General features: G+C 52.3%; 1 protein-coding gene across 1 annotated transcript in view; it reads left to right on the top strand.

Annotated features, from left to right (window-relative positions):
- Positions 1-549: 549 nt before the first annotated feature.
- Positions 550-18,788, top strand: part of SLC9A1 (solute carrier family 9 member A1) — a 47,994-nt gene continuing 29,755 nt past the window's right edge. The window contains exon 1 of the mRNA XM_003989699.5: positions 550-1,718. Within this exon, the coding sequence (XP_003989748.1) occupies positions 1,364-1,718 (355 nt within the window). The 5' untranslated portion in view covers positions 550-1,363. The remainder of the gene's footprint in view (positions 1,719-18,788) is intronic.

Here is an 18,788-nt window from a genome sequence, read left to right as displayed (position 1 = left end):
TTAAGCCACACAGTTTGTGGTACTTTGTTACAGCAGCCCTACCAAATGAATGTAACTACATACTAACTAAGTTTTCTGATCTGTAAAGCTGGAATCATAATAATGGTTCTATATGCTGTGCTGTATTCTAAATACTTCATGTAGATGATCTCATTTAGTCATCATGGCATCCCTCCAAAATAGGTACTGCTACTATTTCCACTTCACAGATGAGAAAGCTAGGAACAGAGAAGTTAAGTAACTTGCTCAAGGTTATATAATAACTAAATACATAAGGTAATAATATATCCTTCACAAGACTGTTAGGAACTCTTCATGAGACTGCAGATGTCATGTGAAAGCATTTTGCAAATGGTAAAGCATTTCACCCCTGTTAGTTAGACTTTCTCTTCAGTCCCTTTTTTGCCATTTCTGACTCTTCCTCTTCTTACGCGTACTTCCTTCCCTTGGCGACAGGGGTCGCTGCGACGAGCGGGCGCTGACAGGTCTCTCTAGCCTGCTGCGCTGGCTGCTCGCTGGTGCCTATAAATTACAGCCCCGGGCTTAGCGAGGCATCAGTGCACCGCCGCCGGGGCTGGGGCCAGGGCTGGAGCTGTCATTGGAACTGGACGCGGCGGACCTGAAGCTGGGCCGGGGCGGAGCGCCGCGCTGCGCCGGGGCCGCAAGGAGGGGTGTGTTGCTGCCGGCCCACCGCGAGCCGCCCCCAGCCCGCGCCGAGGTGCCCTCCTGCCAGGCCGCCTGCCTCCGCCTTCCGCCTCCCTCCATTTCCCCGGAATTTCAGCCCGGCGCGCCTGCACCCCGGCCCTTCTCTGGGTGGGGAAGCTCCGGGCCGCTTTCCGGCTTCACTCCTTCCTCGCAGGCTGGGCTCCCAGCCCCCTCTCTTCTTTTCCTGGATTGGCTCCCACCCCTTTCGTTCCCCTTCCCCGAGCCCTTAGCTCGGGCTCCCTGCCCCTTCCCTTAGCTGAGTCCCAGCTCCTCAGTCACTTTCCTCAGCCAAGGGTCCCAGCCTTCCCTCCTCCTTTTCCTTGCCTGGGGTCCAGCCTATCCTGTCCCTTCCTCTGTCTCTAGGGTGCAGTCTCTTCCCCCACCCCTTTTTCCAGGCCTGGAGTTCCAGACCTTTTAGTCTCTTCCTGTGGTCCTTTCTGGGTCCTTGTCCCCTTTCCCCAGTTTGGAGTTCTCCATTGCAAACCCAGCCTCCCTCCATTCCCAGAGATCTGCTTCCACACAATTACCTCTCTAAAACATGAACTTTTCCTAGGAACTGCCCCAGACTGTCTCCTACCTGCTGACCCCTTGCTACCTATGTCCCAGGTCTTACTCTCACTTTGCTGACAGTCAAGGCCTGCTGAGCCAAGGGATCAGCATGATGCCTCTGTGGTCGGGCGTCTGTGGCCGCTCTCCCCCACGAATCTTCCCTTCATTGCTCATGGTGGTAGCCTTGGTGGGGTTGCTACCGGTTCTCAGGAGCCATGGCCTCCAGCCCAGTCCTACTGCCAGCACCATCCGAGGCTCAGAGCCACCACGGGAACGCTCTATTGGGGATGTCACCACCGCCCCACCGGAGATTCCCCCCGAGAGCCGGCCTGTTAATCATTCCGTCACTGAACACAGCATGAAGACTCGAAAGGCCTTTCCAGTCCTGGGCATCGACTACACACATGTGCGCACACCCTTTGAGATCTCGCTCTGGATCCTGCTGGCCTGCCTCATGAAGATAGGTAAGTTCAGTTTGCTCCGACACTTCTGATAACACCAAATTGGTGAGCCTCTTGTCCCATCCTTACCACTTGAGGCTGCCTGGGAATAAGGGTCTGGACCACTCCAGCCTCCATCCAGCCATCTTTGTTCTTCTCAAACTTGAACTCTGTGGTCTGAGCTTTCCCAGGATCGGAGCCAGCTTTGTGCATGGTAGAAAGCAGGATTAGAGCATGGGATGCTTCTGGTACTGGGTACTTTGAGCAAGGGCTCCAGGCCTGCAGGTCTCCTCTGGCTGGGCCAGACCCCGAGGGGAGCCAGGCACCTAGCTGTGTGTGAGCCAGACGAGTGTCTTCCAGCAAGTGGCACAGCCTGCTCTGTCAACAACAACCAGTGCAATTACATGCTTCATGGGAGGGCGTTCCAGGATGGAGTGTATATCCACTTGGCCTGTCTGAGGAGTTTAAGTATAGCAGGGGACCCGTGTGCTGGAGACCTAGAAGTGTGGCGGAACATGAGGGATCCCCATAGTATCACCTTCCCTTTTCCCCAGAATGTTATCTGTCAGCTCTGCCTGCCCAGGCTGGCTGGGAGCCCCTGAGTCAGTTTCCGGCCCAGGAATGCCATCCCTTATACAGTTTATGGGACTGGGGCCCTGGAAATTTCTGAAGTCTGTTTTGGAGGTGGAAGGGGAGTGGAGGAGGTTGAAGCCTGGTCTGGCCCCTGCTCACCTCCAGGTTGGCACCCGGCTGTGTCTCAAGGTGCTGTATGGGCTGGCCAGTCATGCTGGCCACCCACTCAACCAAGTGGGAGAGGGACAAGTGGATTGGCTTGGGATGCTCTGGTCTGAAGAGACTTTGAAATGTTCCTTTTGGGAGAAGGAACTAGAAAAGTTGTTCCCTCCCCTCCCTGGGCTCCCTCCCTCCTAGGCCTGAACACTCTGTTCTGCTGGGTGATTGATTGATGGAATTCACCGGAGCCTGCATAGCTCAGAAGTCCCTGGAAGTGTGTGTTCGGGGGGCTTTGGAAGCTGCCTTTGAGTTTTTAGCCTCAGCTAGCTGTGGAAGGCATGAGGATCTGGGATGCTGCAGATTTGGGTTTGGGGAGTTGGTGACTCTTGGTAGGAAGCTTTGCAGCTTTTCCAAGGGCGTGTAGGAGCTGAGTGGTGATGCCAGGCTTGTGTGAGGCAGGCTCTGGGACATGCTGCAGGAGGACACTCTGTTTTGACAGATCCGGTTGCTGGCGTGTAGCTTTGGTGCTGTGACGGTAGCAGGGCCTGTATATGGAGCTGGGCCACCAGCACCTATGCCCTGATGGCAGCCAGCTTCCTGGTAAAAGTCAGGGACTGGGCAAGAGGAGCTATGTGTACTGATTCTGACAACAACATGACCTTGAACGAGCTGGGGCCTTTTTCTGCAGGTCTTGCCCAGCCGTGAAACTGGCAAGAATCTCTAAATGTGACCATATCAATTGAGTCATGAAACCAGTGTCTGCATTTTTTGTAAGAAACCGGTGACCATGATGTGTCATTTGTCTGTGTAAGATCAGGAGGAGACCTGATCACAATCACTGTTTATAAATTGCCCTTCTCTCTCCATCTCCCTCACCTCCCAACGACATCTGGCATTGTGTTAGGGCGCCGGGAGCTGGTACACACACTGCCAGTCTCAGTGCCTTCTATTGGGACGACAGTATGACCACAGAGATTCTACTCAGGGCAGTAAGGAGTTTGTCCCTGCAGGCCTGATATCTGTTTTTAATGGGGTCAGGCTTGGCCTGCTTTGTCCCCACCGGAACCTGTGCCAGAGACCCTGAGCAGCTGGAGAACAGAGATGATGCCATGGCAAGGGCATCAGTCTAGAAAGTTAGGACTTGGCTTCTCATCCCACCTCCCTCTGTGACCTTGGGCCAGTCATGCCTCCCCATCTGTCAGCTGATCTTTGGCCCCTTCCAGGACCGACATTTCTGCCATTCCACTGACTCGGGTAACCCTGGCACATCATTCCGCCTTGGGCCTCAGTTTTCCCATTGTAAAACGAGGAGGCTGGATATGATCTCCGAGGGCGTTTGCAGTTCCAAAAGTCTGTGTCTCTGGCTTGGAAGGGCGTTCTGAAAACAGAGGGGCCCTAGCACCTGGCCATTCTGGGGAAGAGAGTCGAGAGAATTAATGACCAAAGGATCTCAAGGGTCCCTGTTCAGGTGGCAAAAGTGAGCGCCCATTTTTTCCCCTTCCCTTTGCAGGGTAGAGTTCCGGTTAGATAAAGTCTCCACCACTCTGCCACTTAGCCTGTCTGAGCTTCAGTTTCCTCATATATAAAAATGGGGGAAGTAATAGTACCTAGTTATAGTGCTGCTGATGTGACAGTGACATAAATTCGTGCATGTACAGTCAACTGGGTACCTACAGGAAGCACTCAGTGAGTGGCAGCTGCCCCTGTTGGTATTTTAACCACCGAAGGCAAGTGCATCCCTACCTCAGCCACCCACGTGCCGTGCCGTCTTCCTGTGAAGTTGGAGGATTACAAATCTCTCAACCCTAGGCTGCCACTGGGTGTCCTTCCTTAAGGTTTCAGGGTTTTGGGTGTGTCCTACCCACTGTTCTTCTTTTCACTTCAGCTGCCTCCCGGGCTGGTCCTGGGGGGAGGGGAGATAGCACCTGCTGACTTAGGGGACGGGGGTGGGGGCTGAGGCCACACTCCCTCTGCACGCCCAGATCCCCAAGCACCTAGGAGTTCATTCTGGGGTCTTGCCTGTTCTCCCAGCACCGCAGTGTGGGTAGGAGCTGTGTTGGAGCCCTCATTCTGTCATCTCTGGCAGCTGCTTCCCTTGCAAGGTACCCCTCCTTTAAGATTAGAAAGTGCTGTGTGCAGTTCTCCTTCCTGCCCTGATCATTGAGCAGAGCCTCAAGTAGACCCTGTTGGAGATGGTTGTGGGAGGGTGGGATTGGCCAGCGCTGAAGTTCTAGAGTAATGCCTCTGGGTTCTTTTCTAACTGGCTCAGGGGGTGACATCTGGCCCGTCTCTGGGCCTTTTTGCTCCTTCCAACAGTCGGGGATCCTTGACTTTTCCTTGGTAGGGAGGGGCTGGTGGTGTGGCAGGGGGGAGTTTAGACAATTGGGAGTCTTGTGAGAATGACCCCCAAGAAGCCTTAGGCTGTGTCTGCTGCTGGCCCCCTCCCCACCTTGTGATCTGGACCCTGTGTGTGTGAATTCCACTTTGTCCCCGGTTCACCGGACTCCCAGTCTAGCCTTTTTCCAAGGGAAAGCCTCACTGTAACACAACTCACCACTGGCACCCCCTGCGTTTGTTTGCCCATATCCCTGACCTGGAACTCCTGGCAGAGGCCCGAGAGCCCATAAGGCAGGTATTCATCTTGTCTCTGGACCAGAGACAAAAAAAAAAAAAAAAAAAAAAAAAAAGCCTTCCTTTGTCTCTTCACATGTTATAACATTTTTTTTGGTTTTGGTCTTTGCAAGGTGTATCCTGCCATTTCCTCCTTAAACAAGTTGTGCATAGAGGAGGTAGGGGTCACTATTGCCCACTTCACACACCTGGATATCAGCCCCAACAACTAGTTTCCTGTAAAAATAAGACGAGAACTCCCCTCTCCCACTTCTCAGGAGAGAGATACAACTTTAAAGGTCACCTTGAAACTGTCTCAAGAAGCCCAGATGGCACTCTCCAAAAAGAAAGGGGTGATCTTTTTCTCTTTGGGAAAACAGCTGCCTGACGGCAGGGCAGTGGGAGGGGAGGGCCAGCTGGGGGCTGGGAGGAAGCCTTCAGGTATTGAATATGTGTCTCCAAAAGCATCAGGACACTTGGAGGGCCTCGACTGGTCATGCTGCTGGACTTCGTTCAGCTGAGCTCCCACCCCTGCTCCTGCAGCTCTGGGAAAGCAAAGACAGGGTCAGAAATCCTGGGCCCTGTCCCTGCCCCTTGGTACCAGTGACCTTGGCCAGGTGCCTCATTTCTCTGTACCTGACTTGCCTCACTTGTAAGGCGAAGATACTGTATCTGCCTTCTAAGACGGGTATAGAGGACAAACGTGGGAATGCCCAGCCCAGTGCCCTGCTGATGAGGCAGCTTCTAGGGCCTGTTCAGACTCCACCCCTATGGGCGGTCTTCCCAGCCCACTCCAGTCCACGGCAGCAGCTCTGACTTCTCCCCCTGAACCCGTTTCCCTTATTGTTTATCCACAACTTTGGCATGAGGCCTAGCCTGCCCTGTGACATCTCTTCTGTTGGGTGTGTTTGTATTTTAATCAGAATTACCATTTATTGAGTATCTACAGAGTAGTGTTAGGCACTTTATAAAAGTGGTCTCATTTAATTCCTACTAAAATCATATGAAATAAAGGCTATCTGTTTTACAGATGAGGAAACAGCTCATAGAGGTTATCTTCTGTGATGTTGAATTGCTATTTATTTTCTGTTTGAGACTTGGCATAGCCTCTTAGAGGGGTGCTGTGAAGTTGGAGGATTACAGCAACTCTGTCTCCTGTCCCTCACAGTCACATCCACAGGGGCACACAGCCTTCCACTGAGTAGGGGCCCAGCTTGCTGCGCGGGCACTCAGGAATTTTAGGACTCCCTCTAGGGTTGGGGCAGGCGTCAGTGGTGGGAGCCCTCTCTGCTGTTGGGGTTCTGTGCCTGGCATCGGGCCTATCCCCTGTCCCTCTGAGTCGCACAGATACAACTGAATCCTGCAGTGAGGCTGGGCCTTTCCCTGGTCCTTTGGTAGTGGCCCCACCTGCCATCTCTTTGGTGTTGCCCTCTCCGTGGTCTGACCAGAGCTTACTTCTTCCCTGCTTGGGGAGGGGAGTGCCAGTGGAAGGGGGGTTAGCCAGCAGGGGGAGGCTAACCTTGTGATTGTGATCTTCTGCCCCTGGGCTGCTTTCAGTTACCCTCAGGGCCTGGCAGGATCCCCTGAGAGGCATCCTCTGTATTGGGAGCAGGTGGCACACATTTTTTTAGCCCTGTAAGGCAGGCAGTATTTGGTAGTAATTATCATCACTACTGTAACTTGTTTCCAAAGCACTGCATATATAGTGTTTCATTCTGATTGTCTCAGTGGGTTAGCAGGTGGTATTGATGTTGCCCATTGAACATCTAAGGAAGGACCCTTGAGGTCACTTAGCAAGTGAGTGGCAAAGAACACAGTCCCTGGACTTCTAACCCAAGGCCCATCCTCTCTTCTGCCTGGCCAACACACTGGGTTATTATAAAGATCAAGGGAGACCAGAGATCCAAAGGGGTTTCGTAGGCATATCCATATTGGTAATCTGAATGGTTGCCAGGAGAGACACCAGTTCCCTCAGTAGGAGGGAAGAGCTGAAGGAGCAGGGAAGTCTGGGGTAGTCTGGAGCTCAGGCCAGATCAGCTCCAAGTTCTTATGGAGAGTGTAAGAGCTGAACTCAGCCTTGGGACCTGTCATTCTCAGAGCCCTGGTCAGTGGAACAGCAAACCTTTGAAATGGAGGGCTTTTCCTTTTCCTTGAAGTGTTGTAGGCCCTCCTGGAGGAGAAAGGAGAGGCAGGGAAGTGAATTACAACCGAAAACATGCTGAATAAATAGGCAGGAATGAGGCAGTTAAGAAACCTGCAATCTGGTCTTAGCTCTTTGCTGAGCTGTGTGACCTTAGGCAAGACACACCCTCTCTGAGCTCCTGTTAGGAAATACATGTAACAGTTTTGTCAAGTATTTGTTAATTACGTTAGCTGCCACTTATTAAGCTCCTGTTTCAGAAGCTGTGTCAGGTACTTGCACAGCTAGAAAATACTGGGGTTTAAGCCCAGATCTTTCTGACTCTAGAACCCATGTTCTTCATTATGCCCCGACTCCCTTTCAACTCCGAAGTTTTATTTTTCTCATAATCATTTTGAACAAGGAAGAATTTTAAGTTTTGAGTCTTGACTGCAATCTGTGGATCATTTCTTGGGTTTAGAGAAAGACTGTGACACCCCTCTCCCCCAAGCCCCACCATGAATTAAATAGCCCTTCTCTGGGGTGTTGGCATTCAGAAACACAGGAGAGGCAGGGAACTGGGGTGGAGAGGCCCCAGGCTCCCTTGGGAATGCCAGCCTGTACTGAGCTGGCTGGCCTGCCTCCTTCCATCATCCCCTCACCTGCCCCCTTTCCTTCTGTGGTGGGGAGAGAAGGCTCACTCAGCAAACTCAGGACCTGGGTTATTCCTGAGTCATCCGTCACCTGTGTGGGCCTCGTTTTGCAGAACTCACACCCCCTGCAAACGTCTGAGTCAGACACGTCTCCCCAAGGTTGTCTGCACGCACCGCCCTGGGCCAAACCATCTCTTTAGATGCCGATAAACATCAACTGATACTTTTAGACAGCCCGTGATTATATGTGGGTATTTTTAATCTTATGGGCTAATCTAATTTTAACTGAACTAAGTTTTGGGTTGGGCCTGGATCAGTGGGCTCTCCCCCCTTCCATGCTGACTTCATTTTCTTCCCCCCTAAAGCTCATCTAACGGGCAGGGCCAGTTTGGGGGTCTATTAGGCCAGACCTGACCCCTGAGTTTTGATACTGACTTGCCGAGAATTTGGAGTTCCCCAAATTACCCCCAGCGAGTTCTTTTCTGAAAAGATATGTCCTTAAGCAGCTTGGAGTGAGGTCCAGGATAAGTGGTTCTGTTCCTTCCCAGGCCCCCTTCTCAGTCCCTTGGGGGGGACACTTGCCCCTAAGCCCAGTCTGGCACTTCCAGAGAACTCAGCCTGTTTGAGACCAGGCCACTGAAAGCAGAGCGGTGACCTCACAGCTGTGTGTCAGGCAGAGCCCACGAGCTCACCAAAATAATAAATAGCTAACACTTACATAGCACTTGCCGTATGCCAAGCAAAGCTCACAAAGGCTGTGTCTTTGTACTGGTCAGCCAGGACTGAGAGCAGCTAATTAATTTGTCTCTTCAAGCCGGGATTGAAGAAGCAGGTCGGCCAAAATCAGCCACCAGGCGTTTAGCTTGTGGCCCATGAGGGAACCAAGAAGAGTGAAACCCTGGGCCCTGCTCATTAGGGCTTCCAGTGTGCTTAGGAGAGAATGGTCAGTCCGTGCTGAGGGATGGGCAGACTCTGGGCAGGCAGAGTTCGGGGAACAACCAGTCTCTGGGGGCAGGAGTGAGTAGGGGAGGCTTCTCAGGGAAAGTGGAACTTGAGCCAGTCTTGAAGGATGGAGAGGAACGAGATAAAGATGTGGGACCAAGAGAGTTATTCTTTTTTTTTTTGGGGGGGGGGGACAGAGAGAGACAGAGCATGAACGGGGGAGGGGCAGAGAGAGAGGGAGACACAGAATCGGAAACAGGCTCCAGGCTCCGAGCCATCAGCCCAGAGCCTGACGCGGGGCTCGAACTCACGGACCGCGAGATCGTGACCTGGCTGAAGTCGGACGCTTAACCGACTGCGCCACCCAGGCGCCCCCCAAGAGAGTTATTCTTAGCATGATCCCCACAAGAATGTAAGCCCCTTGAGGACAGGGCCTTTGTTTGCTTTCTCATCTGTACCTGGCACAGATTAAGGGCTCCTGAATATCTGGAGAACGCAGGAGTGCATGATTGACTTCCATGTAGAGATGGGGTCCATGTGACTGAAGCATGGGACCGACAGGAAACCAGTTTGCTCAGAGGGGAAGGAGAGCAAGGGTTGGAGAGGCTAGTTATCAGACCAAATGCCAGGCCAGGAGTTTAACTGAGCTCCGAAAGTGACACTCAGAGTGCTTTTAGGCATCAGCCTGTGTGCGAGTGGTGCTTTCAAGGCCACCTCCCTCCTTCCCTTGTCACCTCCATGGGCTTGGCTCTAATGTAGGGTCTTGCAAGGGCAACCTCTGTGGGCTGGGTGGGGTCTTTCCAGGAGAGTGTGGGTCTGTTCATCTGCCCTTGATTTGTGTAAGTAAAAGCAAGATACCAGAGCTTCCTCAGGGAGTTGTCAAGAGCCCTAATTGAATTAAGCTTTTCCTGGGAAGATTCTTCAAGCCATCAACTGCTCTGTGACTGTGAATGGATGAGACCAGTGGCCATAAACCATGCAAGAAGGCAATCTCATTAATTTATGGTTATGCCTAGACAGGTTGACTTATGGCTTCTCTTTGTTTTATGTGTGTTGGGAGTGGGCTGGGGCCAGAATCTCCTTTCTGTGGCAGATTTATTTTTAAAATATGAATAAATAAAACATGTTTGTGGTCAAAACAAAACAAACAAAAATAAAACAGTACAGAAGGGTACTAAGGTAAAAAGTAAAATTTTCCCTCCTCACGTCTCTGATCACTGGACTGTCCTACTCTCTAGAGTTAACTTTCTTGTGTATCTTTTCATAAATTCTCTATACACATATGAGTGTGGGAGTGTGAGGGCAGATTTAGTTTTCATAAAGCCACGTGTGTAAAAGAAAAGAGTTCTAGGCTGAGACCTGGGTCCTAGATCTAGCTCTGCCTCTTTCATGCATGTTGACCTATGGTAAGTCATTTTGCCTTCCTGGGCCTTAGTTTTCCTGTCCGTCGATTTCAGTTGTTAAGAGGCTCTTCAGGACTTTTCAGCGGGAAAGGCAGTCATCCCAGGGGTGTCCCTGATGTGGTGAGCCCTGGGCAGACCGTGAGGCCCTGGGAGGGGGATCTCCACAGCCCATCCTTTGGGAGATGGGCCACTGCTGTTATTAGCCCTGGCTTCAAGAGTACAGAATTCTCAAGTACAGGGTCATGGTCTCCTGCAACTCCAGCTCAGGGTTATGGGACTAAATGAATGGGTTCGCAGAGAGCCAGCTCTGTTGTTGGAGAAAGGAAGAAAGCACAAGTGGGAAAGTACATGGCTCAGCCTGAGATGCTGGGGACATTGGATGGGAGGAGGAAACATGAGGGAAGGTTTCCTGAAGGAGGTAGTTCTGCGGAATGAGGCAGGCAGAGAAGAGGAACATCATTTGGTAAGGCTGCTGTTGGAAGGGATTCTGGCTTAGGTGGGAGAATGGACTGGATGACTGGCTTCTCTTCTAGGATCTAGGTTTCTAAGATTCCTTTTTTTAAATTTTTATTAAAGTAATCTCTACACCCAACATGGGGCTTGAACTCACAACCCTGAGATCAAGAGTCGCATGCTCCACCGACTGAGCCAGTGAGGAGCCCCTAAAATTCTTTCTGAGTCTATGATGGCATTTGGGGACCCCTCAAATAGTCTGCAGACATTGTATATGTGTATTTTTATCAGAGGAGGAGTAGTAGTAGCCACAGCTTTTCCGAGGGATGTGTGGCCCCACAAAGTTGAAGAGCTTTGGCCCTTTGTGCTGTGAAAATTTGAAGACGGGTAAAGGATTTTCCTTGGGCAAAGTGTCATACTTAACCCTGGGATGAGTGGAGTTTGCCTGGGGGACCGCAGAACTCCTTCTAGGCAAGGGGAATGAACCCAGTCAGAATGAGTAAGCTGTGTCCTGGGAGAAGAGAAAGGAAATTGACCCTGTAAAGTTGAAGAAAGCTTTTCTGGGTTGGGCATCAAAGCAGATGTACCTGCCCTCCTGTGTAGGTGGGGAAGGTGCTGGGCTCCTTCTGCCCCTGGAGTCCGCTAGGTTTCCGTGGTAAGTCCAGTTCACACCCCAGGAGGTAATTCAGGCCTCTGGCCCTTTGTCCTAAAGTGGCTAGGGCCCAAACATACCTCTGAGCCTCTGTTAGGGGAAGCAGCAGAAGCAAGGGATCCCCTCTGAAGGGGACGCAGTGCTAGGCTTTGAGGGCACAGTGCTAGGCGGCCCCTGTTGGCCTCTGCTCTTGCCAGGACTGAGGATCCCTTATCTCCTGCTCTCACCCTGTTTCTGGGAGTAAAGTAGAGAAATTTTTCTGCCTGTAGAATACTAGAGGTAGAAAGTGACCTGTGGCCTCCGGGCCCCGAGGGGAGATGGAGATGTTTTGGTCCCATCCTCTCATTTTCCAATTGAGGCCCAGAGAGGCTGTGCCCAGAGCCACACATGAGTTAATGGCTGAGGGAGGGCTTTCCCCGCTCTGTTAACTAATAACCCGGGGGGCTCTGGGCAGTAAGAGCTGGACCAAGAGGGGCCGTGGTCTTTGGCTTGGTTCTTGGTTCCTAAGCACTGGTAACTCTGATGGGCCGTTTAAGCCTAAGAAGGGCAACTTCCTGCTGGAGTATCTGTCCGAGAGCTGTTCCTGGCAGGGAAGCTACTTGGCCTTGGCCACACGGGCCCTTGCAGGATGAGCCTGCGTGCTGTGCTTTTAGGGCATCTTTGCCATCAAGCCAGGCATCAAGATCTTATCTTTTGGGTCCTGGGCCAGGGCCTACAGGAATCCGGATGCTATACCAGGTAGGCAGGACGCCTGCTTGAGGCAGAGCCAGCTCACCTCGCTGAGCACAGCCCGAGACTCCCGTTACGGCTCAGTGGAGGAGGGGAGCAGGCAGCAGGAGTGGCCCAGCCTCCCCTGGCCAGCCTGGCTGGTGGACCAAGCAAGGATGCACGAGAAGTACTTCTTTTGAGGAATCAGGGGCTGGTCTGAGAAAGGCCATATAGATACAGCACACTCAGGCAATAGAAAGTGGGTGTGATTTGAGGTGCAGATGGAATTATGAGGGTTTAGAGGAAGCAGAAAGACCCTCCCACCTGAGGACGGCGGTGGGGGTGGGGGCAAGGGGTTGTGTGGAGGTAACAGTTGAACTAACCCTTGAAGGATAAGTAGGATTTAGATGAGATGCTTGAGTGAAACAGGTTTTACTGGGCACATCTGGAAGCTTCTACCTGGGGATTACAGAGGAGTATCCTAGAGCAGTTCCCTTTGGAAACATGGTGGTTAGGAACACAGGCTTTGAAGTGCCACAGACTCGAGTTCAAGTGTCGGCTCTCCCACTTCATGGCACCATGATTTTGGGTAAGTCATTTCCCCTCTTTGAGTCTCAGTTTGATCACCTGCAACTGTGATGGTGTAACACCTGGCAGGATGTCGGAAGGATTTGGGGAGAGTACCGGTGTAAGATGGTTGTCACAGAGTTTGGCACATCCCGAACACGCGATAAATGATGGCACTTGGGAGTCCCTCTAGGATTGGGAGGGAGAGAGATGCTGGCTTGTTTTTTTCTGACTCCTGAATCGCCCAGCAACTGAATAATCACTCAGCAAGACCTGCTGTGTGTCCAATGCTGTGCTAAGTGCAGGGGTGAGGCAGCTATGGATAAATAATGTTTATCCTTTTAATGAGCACACTCCTAAGGTGGCGAGAGCACTTTCCAGATGCAGCAGGAAACCTTTCGGGGAGATGCTGTTCTTCTCCTTTTTATGAATGAGGACACTGAGGTCCCAAGAGGTTAGGTGCCTTGCCTAGAAGCGGATGGCCTGACTGTGGCACAGCCGAAGCCAGACCCAGGGTTTCTCATTCCAAGTCCTGTGCAATTTCTCCTATATAACAGTCATTTCACCATGTAGCTGTAGTAGCAAGACTTATCACTTGAAGCATTTAATGAGCAAAGCACGATTTTGTATGACAACTTGATGTGTAGCTATAAAAGCACTAAATTTTGCAGAACAGATGATGGTTTTTAAAATAGGCCCAGCTCTGATGAGGTACCAGGTGAACTGTGCCAGCGTGCAGGGCAGAAGGTGCTGCCACTTTTGTAACTGCACCGCCCTGGCCGAGCCTCAGTTTCTCCAGTGAAACGGATAATGCGTGTAAGCACACCGGAAGCGCTCAGAAATGGGAGTTGCCACTGTGGTTGGAAGGTGGTTTCAGTCATGAGAGCCAGAGGGCACCGGGCAATGCTGAATGTCACCAGGACTGGGGTGGGCACGTAGATGAGATCTTGAGCTGAAATGTCTGAGGTTTGGTCTTTAGTTGGGAGGGGGAGACACATTCAGCAAACACTGATTCATGCCTCATAAAGGCTGTGCTGAATGAAGATGGAAAGAGGAATAAATATAATCCCAGCCTCACGGGAGAGGCTGAGGTCTAAACAAGCACTTGGGATGTGCTGAGAAGTGCCACAGCAGGGCCCCACAGGGCTGTGGGTGCACAGGAGGCTTTGGGTGGGTGGTGGATCAGAGAACATGCCAGAGCTTTGAGCTGAGCCTTGAAGGTTGGGCAGGAGTTTGCTCATATGGAGGGTGGAGCTGGAGAAAGGCACGGAGATGTGAATAATGCAGAGCCGTAGATAATGCGGAGCCATTGACCTTTGCTTGTGAAACCCATTGGGGCGTTTTTCACCCCCTTAACCTCAGCCCCACACATACTTCACCTGCCTGGCCGGCTGGGCAGAGAAGCTGAGCCACCCTGCGGGGCCATGAGCACCAGTGTTGGATGTTGCCGTATGGAGGCAGTAAGCAGGTTGTTGAGTAAGCAGCTGGGTTGTTTGAGACCCGCCGAGTGCCTGGCCTTGTGCTAAGGGCCCCACATGGTACATGGTTGTCTGAGTGTCACGGCAACCCTGAAGGGTACGAGTCCCGGTGTCTGCCTTTATCCAGCTTACAGCCACCTCAGGGAGTGAAAGAGCAAATAAAAGTGCCCAGTGAAGCTGTGCCACTGCCTCAAAGCCCAGGAGGACTTCAGGGAGAGACGAGATGTGGCCGGAATGAGGGGGCAGAGGCCTTTGTGCGGGTGCGTTCACAAGACCTTGACAAGGGGAGGGGAAGCAGCGGGTCAGGCAAGGGTCGTGGCACCAGCCGAGGCTCTGAACAGTGGGTGTGAGTGGGCACCCGGCTGAGGAAGGGGAAAGAAGGGGCTAGAGAGGAAGGCCCACCAGCTGCGGGGGACGTCTGGGCTGGGGTCAGTGAGAAATAAGATTGGGTGGGTGGGCTAGGCTAGATTCCCACGCATTTAGAACTCCAGCCAGAGGGCTGGTCAGCCCTCTGGAAAGCTCGATCACACACATCAATCACACACCCTTCACTCCATTTCCACCTCTGCTTTCCCCGTCCAAGCCACGAGCATCTCTAACCGGGTGACTCCAGGGGCCCCCTGAATTGTCTCCTGGCTGCACTCCCCTCTGCCTGTAATCAGCTCTCCACAGAGCAGCCAGGGGCATCGTTCAGAAATGTAAACCAGAACTCGCCATTCCCCTGCTTCAGACTTTTCAGTTGCTTCCTGATGAACTTGGGGTGAAATCGAATCCAGGAGAGGTGTGGCGTTCAGCTCTCTCAGCTTCACTCCTTGCTGCTCTTCTCCTGACCTCACTCACTCCAGTCTTCCTGGGTTTCTCAAGTGCACGAGCCTCTCCAGGCCTATTCCTCCGCACTTGCTCTCCCCAGCCTGGAAGGCTGCCGCAGGCCAGCTCCCTGCCCAGGTCCTGGATCAGGTGTCCTCTCTTCAGAGAGGCCTCCCTGGCCACCGAGTCTAATGTGTAGAACCCCCCCTCCTCTCATGCCAGACACTATTCTGGGTACTGAAGACATAGCCAGGAGCAAGACAAGGAGGCTTCTGGTGTCAGGGGGTTCACAGGGCAGTGTGGGGTGTTGGACAGTAGACACAACAGTGTCAGGCAGTGATAAGTATCCTGGAGAAAATAGATAGGAGAGAGATGTGCTACTTTGGATGGTTAGCTAAGGCCTCTCTGAGGAGGTGGCTTCTGAGCTGAGCAAATGACAAGAAGGAGCTTGCCTTTCAAAGACCAGCGTCCCTGGAGATGGCACATTTGAGGAACCTGGAGTAGAGAGAGAGGGAGGGAAGGAGGTGTGGTGTGAGAATCTAGGTGCTATATGGAGCCACTGAAGGCTTTTGATCAGGGTGACATGGTCTGACCTGGGGAGGGATGCGCAGAGCAGCCTGGGAGCCAGAGATAGAGGGTTGGCTCCGGCTTCGGGCTGGCCACAGTAAACCGAGCAAAGCAGGTCCCTGGCCCACAGCCACTCGGCCCAGGTCTGTGAGAGCAACAGGTGTGAAGCTTTGAAACACCGGGCCAGTGGTGGGATGGAAGCTCCAGCCTGGGAGAGTCATTGCCAGGGAGGGGTGAATAGGGAGCAGGGCAGAGCAGGAGGGGATGAGGGCACCTGAGGAAGGGAGGGGCTGTGGGGACGCGAGGCCCTGCTGGACTCCTGCCCTCTCCTCCCCTGCCCCACCCCGGTGCCCACAGGCAGGCCGTCACCGGACCTGTCCTGTGCGAGCCTTGGCACGGCTGAGCACCAGGGCTGTGACGTGCCTGTTCCCTGCCGAATCCCATGATCCCACGTGGCCTGGGGGACTGCCGGGCCCGGAAACACCAGGCCTAGAATCAGAGAAGTAGACTTTATTGTCGGGAGGGATCTAGGGACAGAGTGAGGGATCCAGGAGGCGAGACAGTGAAAGATAAGGAAGGGGATTGGGGGTCAAGAGGCTTAGACTGGGATGCCAGCTCTTGCGGCAGTGGGGGTGGGGCCTGGCACGTAGACCTGGGGACGGTCATTGACAGTGCTGTGGAGAGCACCCAGCAGTAACGGAGCCGGGCCCAACCCCCTCATCTCACAGAGGAGGAAGCAGAGAGCCGGAGAGGAAATGACTTGCCCATAGGCCGCAGTGGGAGGTGACAGAGCTGGGGTTAGTTCAGGTCTCCCAACCCCTAGTCCGGAGCCCCTCTGTGATGGTATAAGTGTGGGTCTTCTTTCCTCCACCATTCCCTCCGGAACGGCCCCCTGTTCCCTCTGCAGGTGAGGCGGCTGCCCCTGGCTCCCACCTGCTCTTCAGCTCGCCTCTGAGCACCTACTGTGTGTCAGCAGTGTGGGCAGTGGCTCCCACCCTTGTGGCGCTGACAGTTGTGTGTGGGAGACAGACGTGTAAACAGCTACAATACAAGACAGGCTGAAGTGACACAGGCAGGCAGCACAATGCAGTGTGGGCCCTGGTGGCAGACGGGTCTCGGTTCTGGCACTGCCACTTAGAATGTAGTGGTGACGAGGGCCTGAGTCGAAATTGGGAAAGATTGAGAAGGGCTCTGATTCAGCGTAGAGGAGTGTGGACACTTTTCTCGTGCTGATGGGAATTGCAGAGAGTTTGGGGTGAGGCATGACCACGACCAGCCTGTGTTTAGGATGAAGGTTCTCCCAGCAGGTGGAGAATGGACTAGATGAAGTTTCTCACAGTGTTCTTGGCTCTGGGAATTTTCCGCCTCCTCCCTCCATAGATAATTATCCTTCCTAAGAAACTGATCAGATGGGAAACTGCAGGAAATGGTTTGGGACAAGGATTGTGTAGGAGTTGGGGGGAGAATGAAAAGGATGTAGCAGGAGGCGGGATCCATGCCTAGCAGCAGGAGGTGGCTCCCTTGGAAGGAGGAGGAAGGGGAGCCTGAGCAGGCTAGGAATTTAAATCAGAGTGGGTGTCTCCGGGGGAGCCAAGTTCCTCAAAGTTCTTCTGCTCCCCTGGTGGGAAAGAGGGGTGATGTTGACTGGCGGGATAGGCTTTTCTGAGTCCTTGTGAGGCAATGTGGCCCAGCAGCCTCAGCACTGGTCCAAGTGTCAGAGCCAAGTCCAGGCTCAGCTCTGCTGCTCAGCTGTCCTTCCACATCTGAAATTCCATCATTGTGGGCCAGGGCCTGTTATGGCAAGTGGGTGCACCGGACACCCTCTCCAGGCACACAGCACACCTCCTATCTCAGCTCCCTGCAGGCCCGAGGTTTTAGTTGTAGGCCTGGCCTCTGCTCCCCATCGGCCTCGCTGGTTCAACAGCAGCTCTCAGTATGCTGAGGCTTCCAGGGAGCTAGGCTCCTCTCAGTGTGAGCAGGTGACTAAACCACAGCCACCATTGATCAGCAGTGAGGAGCAAGCAGAGACAAGGTTGCCTGTGCAGGGGCCCGGATGGTGGAGATTCAGGGCATCCTTTGGTGCAGTCAGGGTCAGTAGAGTCTGGTGGCTTAAGGTTTTCAGAGTCCAGCAGACCTGGCTTTGAATCCCAGCTGCACTACTGCTAGCTGTGGGACGTTAGGCTGAGTACCTGACCTGTGAACATCATTTTTCTGTAGATAATTCTCCCTTGCATGTCTTTTTTTAAACCTTTTCCTCCCTCTATTTAATTGAGGAATAACATACATATATACATACAGTAGAGTGAACTAATCTTAAAGTGAATGGCTCAGTGATTATTTATAAATGTTTGTGACCATGTTAACAAATCAAGATAGAGGATATCTGTGTACCCTCCTAAGGCCCCCTCCTGCCCTTCCCAGTCTGTACCCCCACATTCCTCTGAGGTAACCGCTGTTGTGACTCCGTCATCATCAGTTTGTTGTACCTGTTCCTGACCTTGATATAACTGGAGTCAGACAACAGGTGTTCTTTTGTGTCTGGCTTCTTTTGCTCACCTTATTCAGGATGTTCCTCTTTGTCGTCACATGAATGAGAGTTTGTTCTCTCTGTTGCCGAACAGCATTGCCTTCTATGAATAAGCCATGGTGGTTCACTCTTCTGCTAATGGTCATTTGGGTTGGTTCCCATTTTTGACAGTTATGAATAAAGCTGCTATGAACATTCTTATACTCCATGGGGTTTTGTGAAAATTAAATGAAATAATTTATTACAGTAAAGTGTTTCTTTTTTTTAAGTTTATTTATTTATTTTGAGAGAGAGACACCAAGCGCACCTGAGGGAGGGAAGAGCAGAGAGAGAGGGGGGAGAGAGTGTCCCAAGCAGGCCCTGCATTGTCAGCGCAGAGCCCAACGCGGGGCTCAAACCCACGAAACCACGAGATCCTGACCTGAGCCGAAACTTAGAGTCAGACACTTAACTGACAGAGCCACCCGGGTGCCCCCTATAATAAAGTGTTTAATACTGAGCTTGGACTCAGAGCAGGTGCTCAGAAAAATTTCCTCCCAGATCTTGTTGTTCATAAAAAGGAAACAAAATTCAAACGCGACCTAAGTATGTAAAGAACCAAGTGCAAGTCCTATCCCTTTTATTCACCTGCTCCTTAGAGCTGATCACTTCACAGTTCTGAGCGTCTGCCTGGACTTTTCCCTAGCTTTGTGTGAAGTTCTTTTTAATAAAAATCATTTTAAAGTGGTAATCATACTGTTCATACTCTTTTGCAACTTACTTTTTTTTTTTTTATTAAGTCTGACTTTTTAAGAGTCCCCTTATCTGCGTTAAAGGAGCAGCATCGAGAGGGACAGGCTGGAATGAGGTCCTGCATCAGTCGCTCGGGGCCTTCCA

This window comes from Felis catus, chromosome C1 (assembly GCF_018350175.1).
Source record: "Felis catus isolate Fca126 chromosome C1, F.catus_Fca126_mat1.0, whole genome shotgun sequence".
NCBI lineage: Eukaryota > Metazoa > Chordata > Mammalia > Carnivora > Felidae > Felis > Felis catus.
Note: the sequence above shows the minus strand (reverse complement) of the source record. Positions and strands in the feature narration are given on the sequence as shown.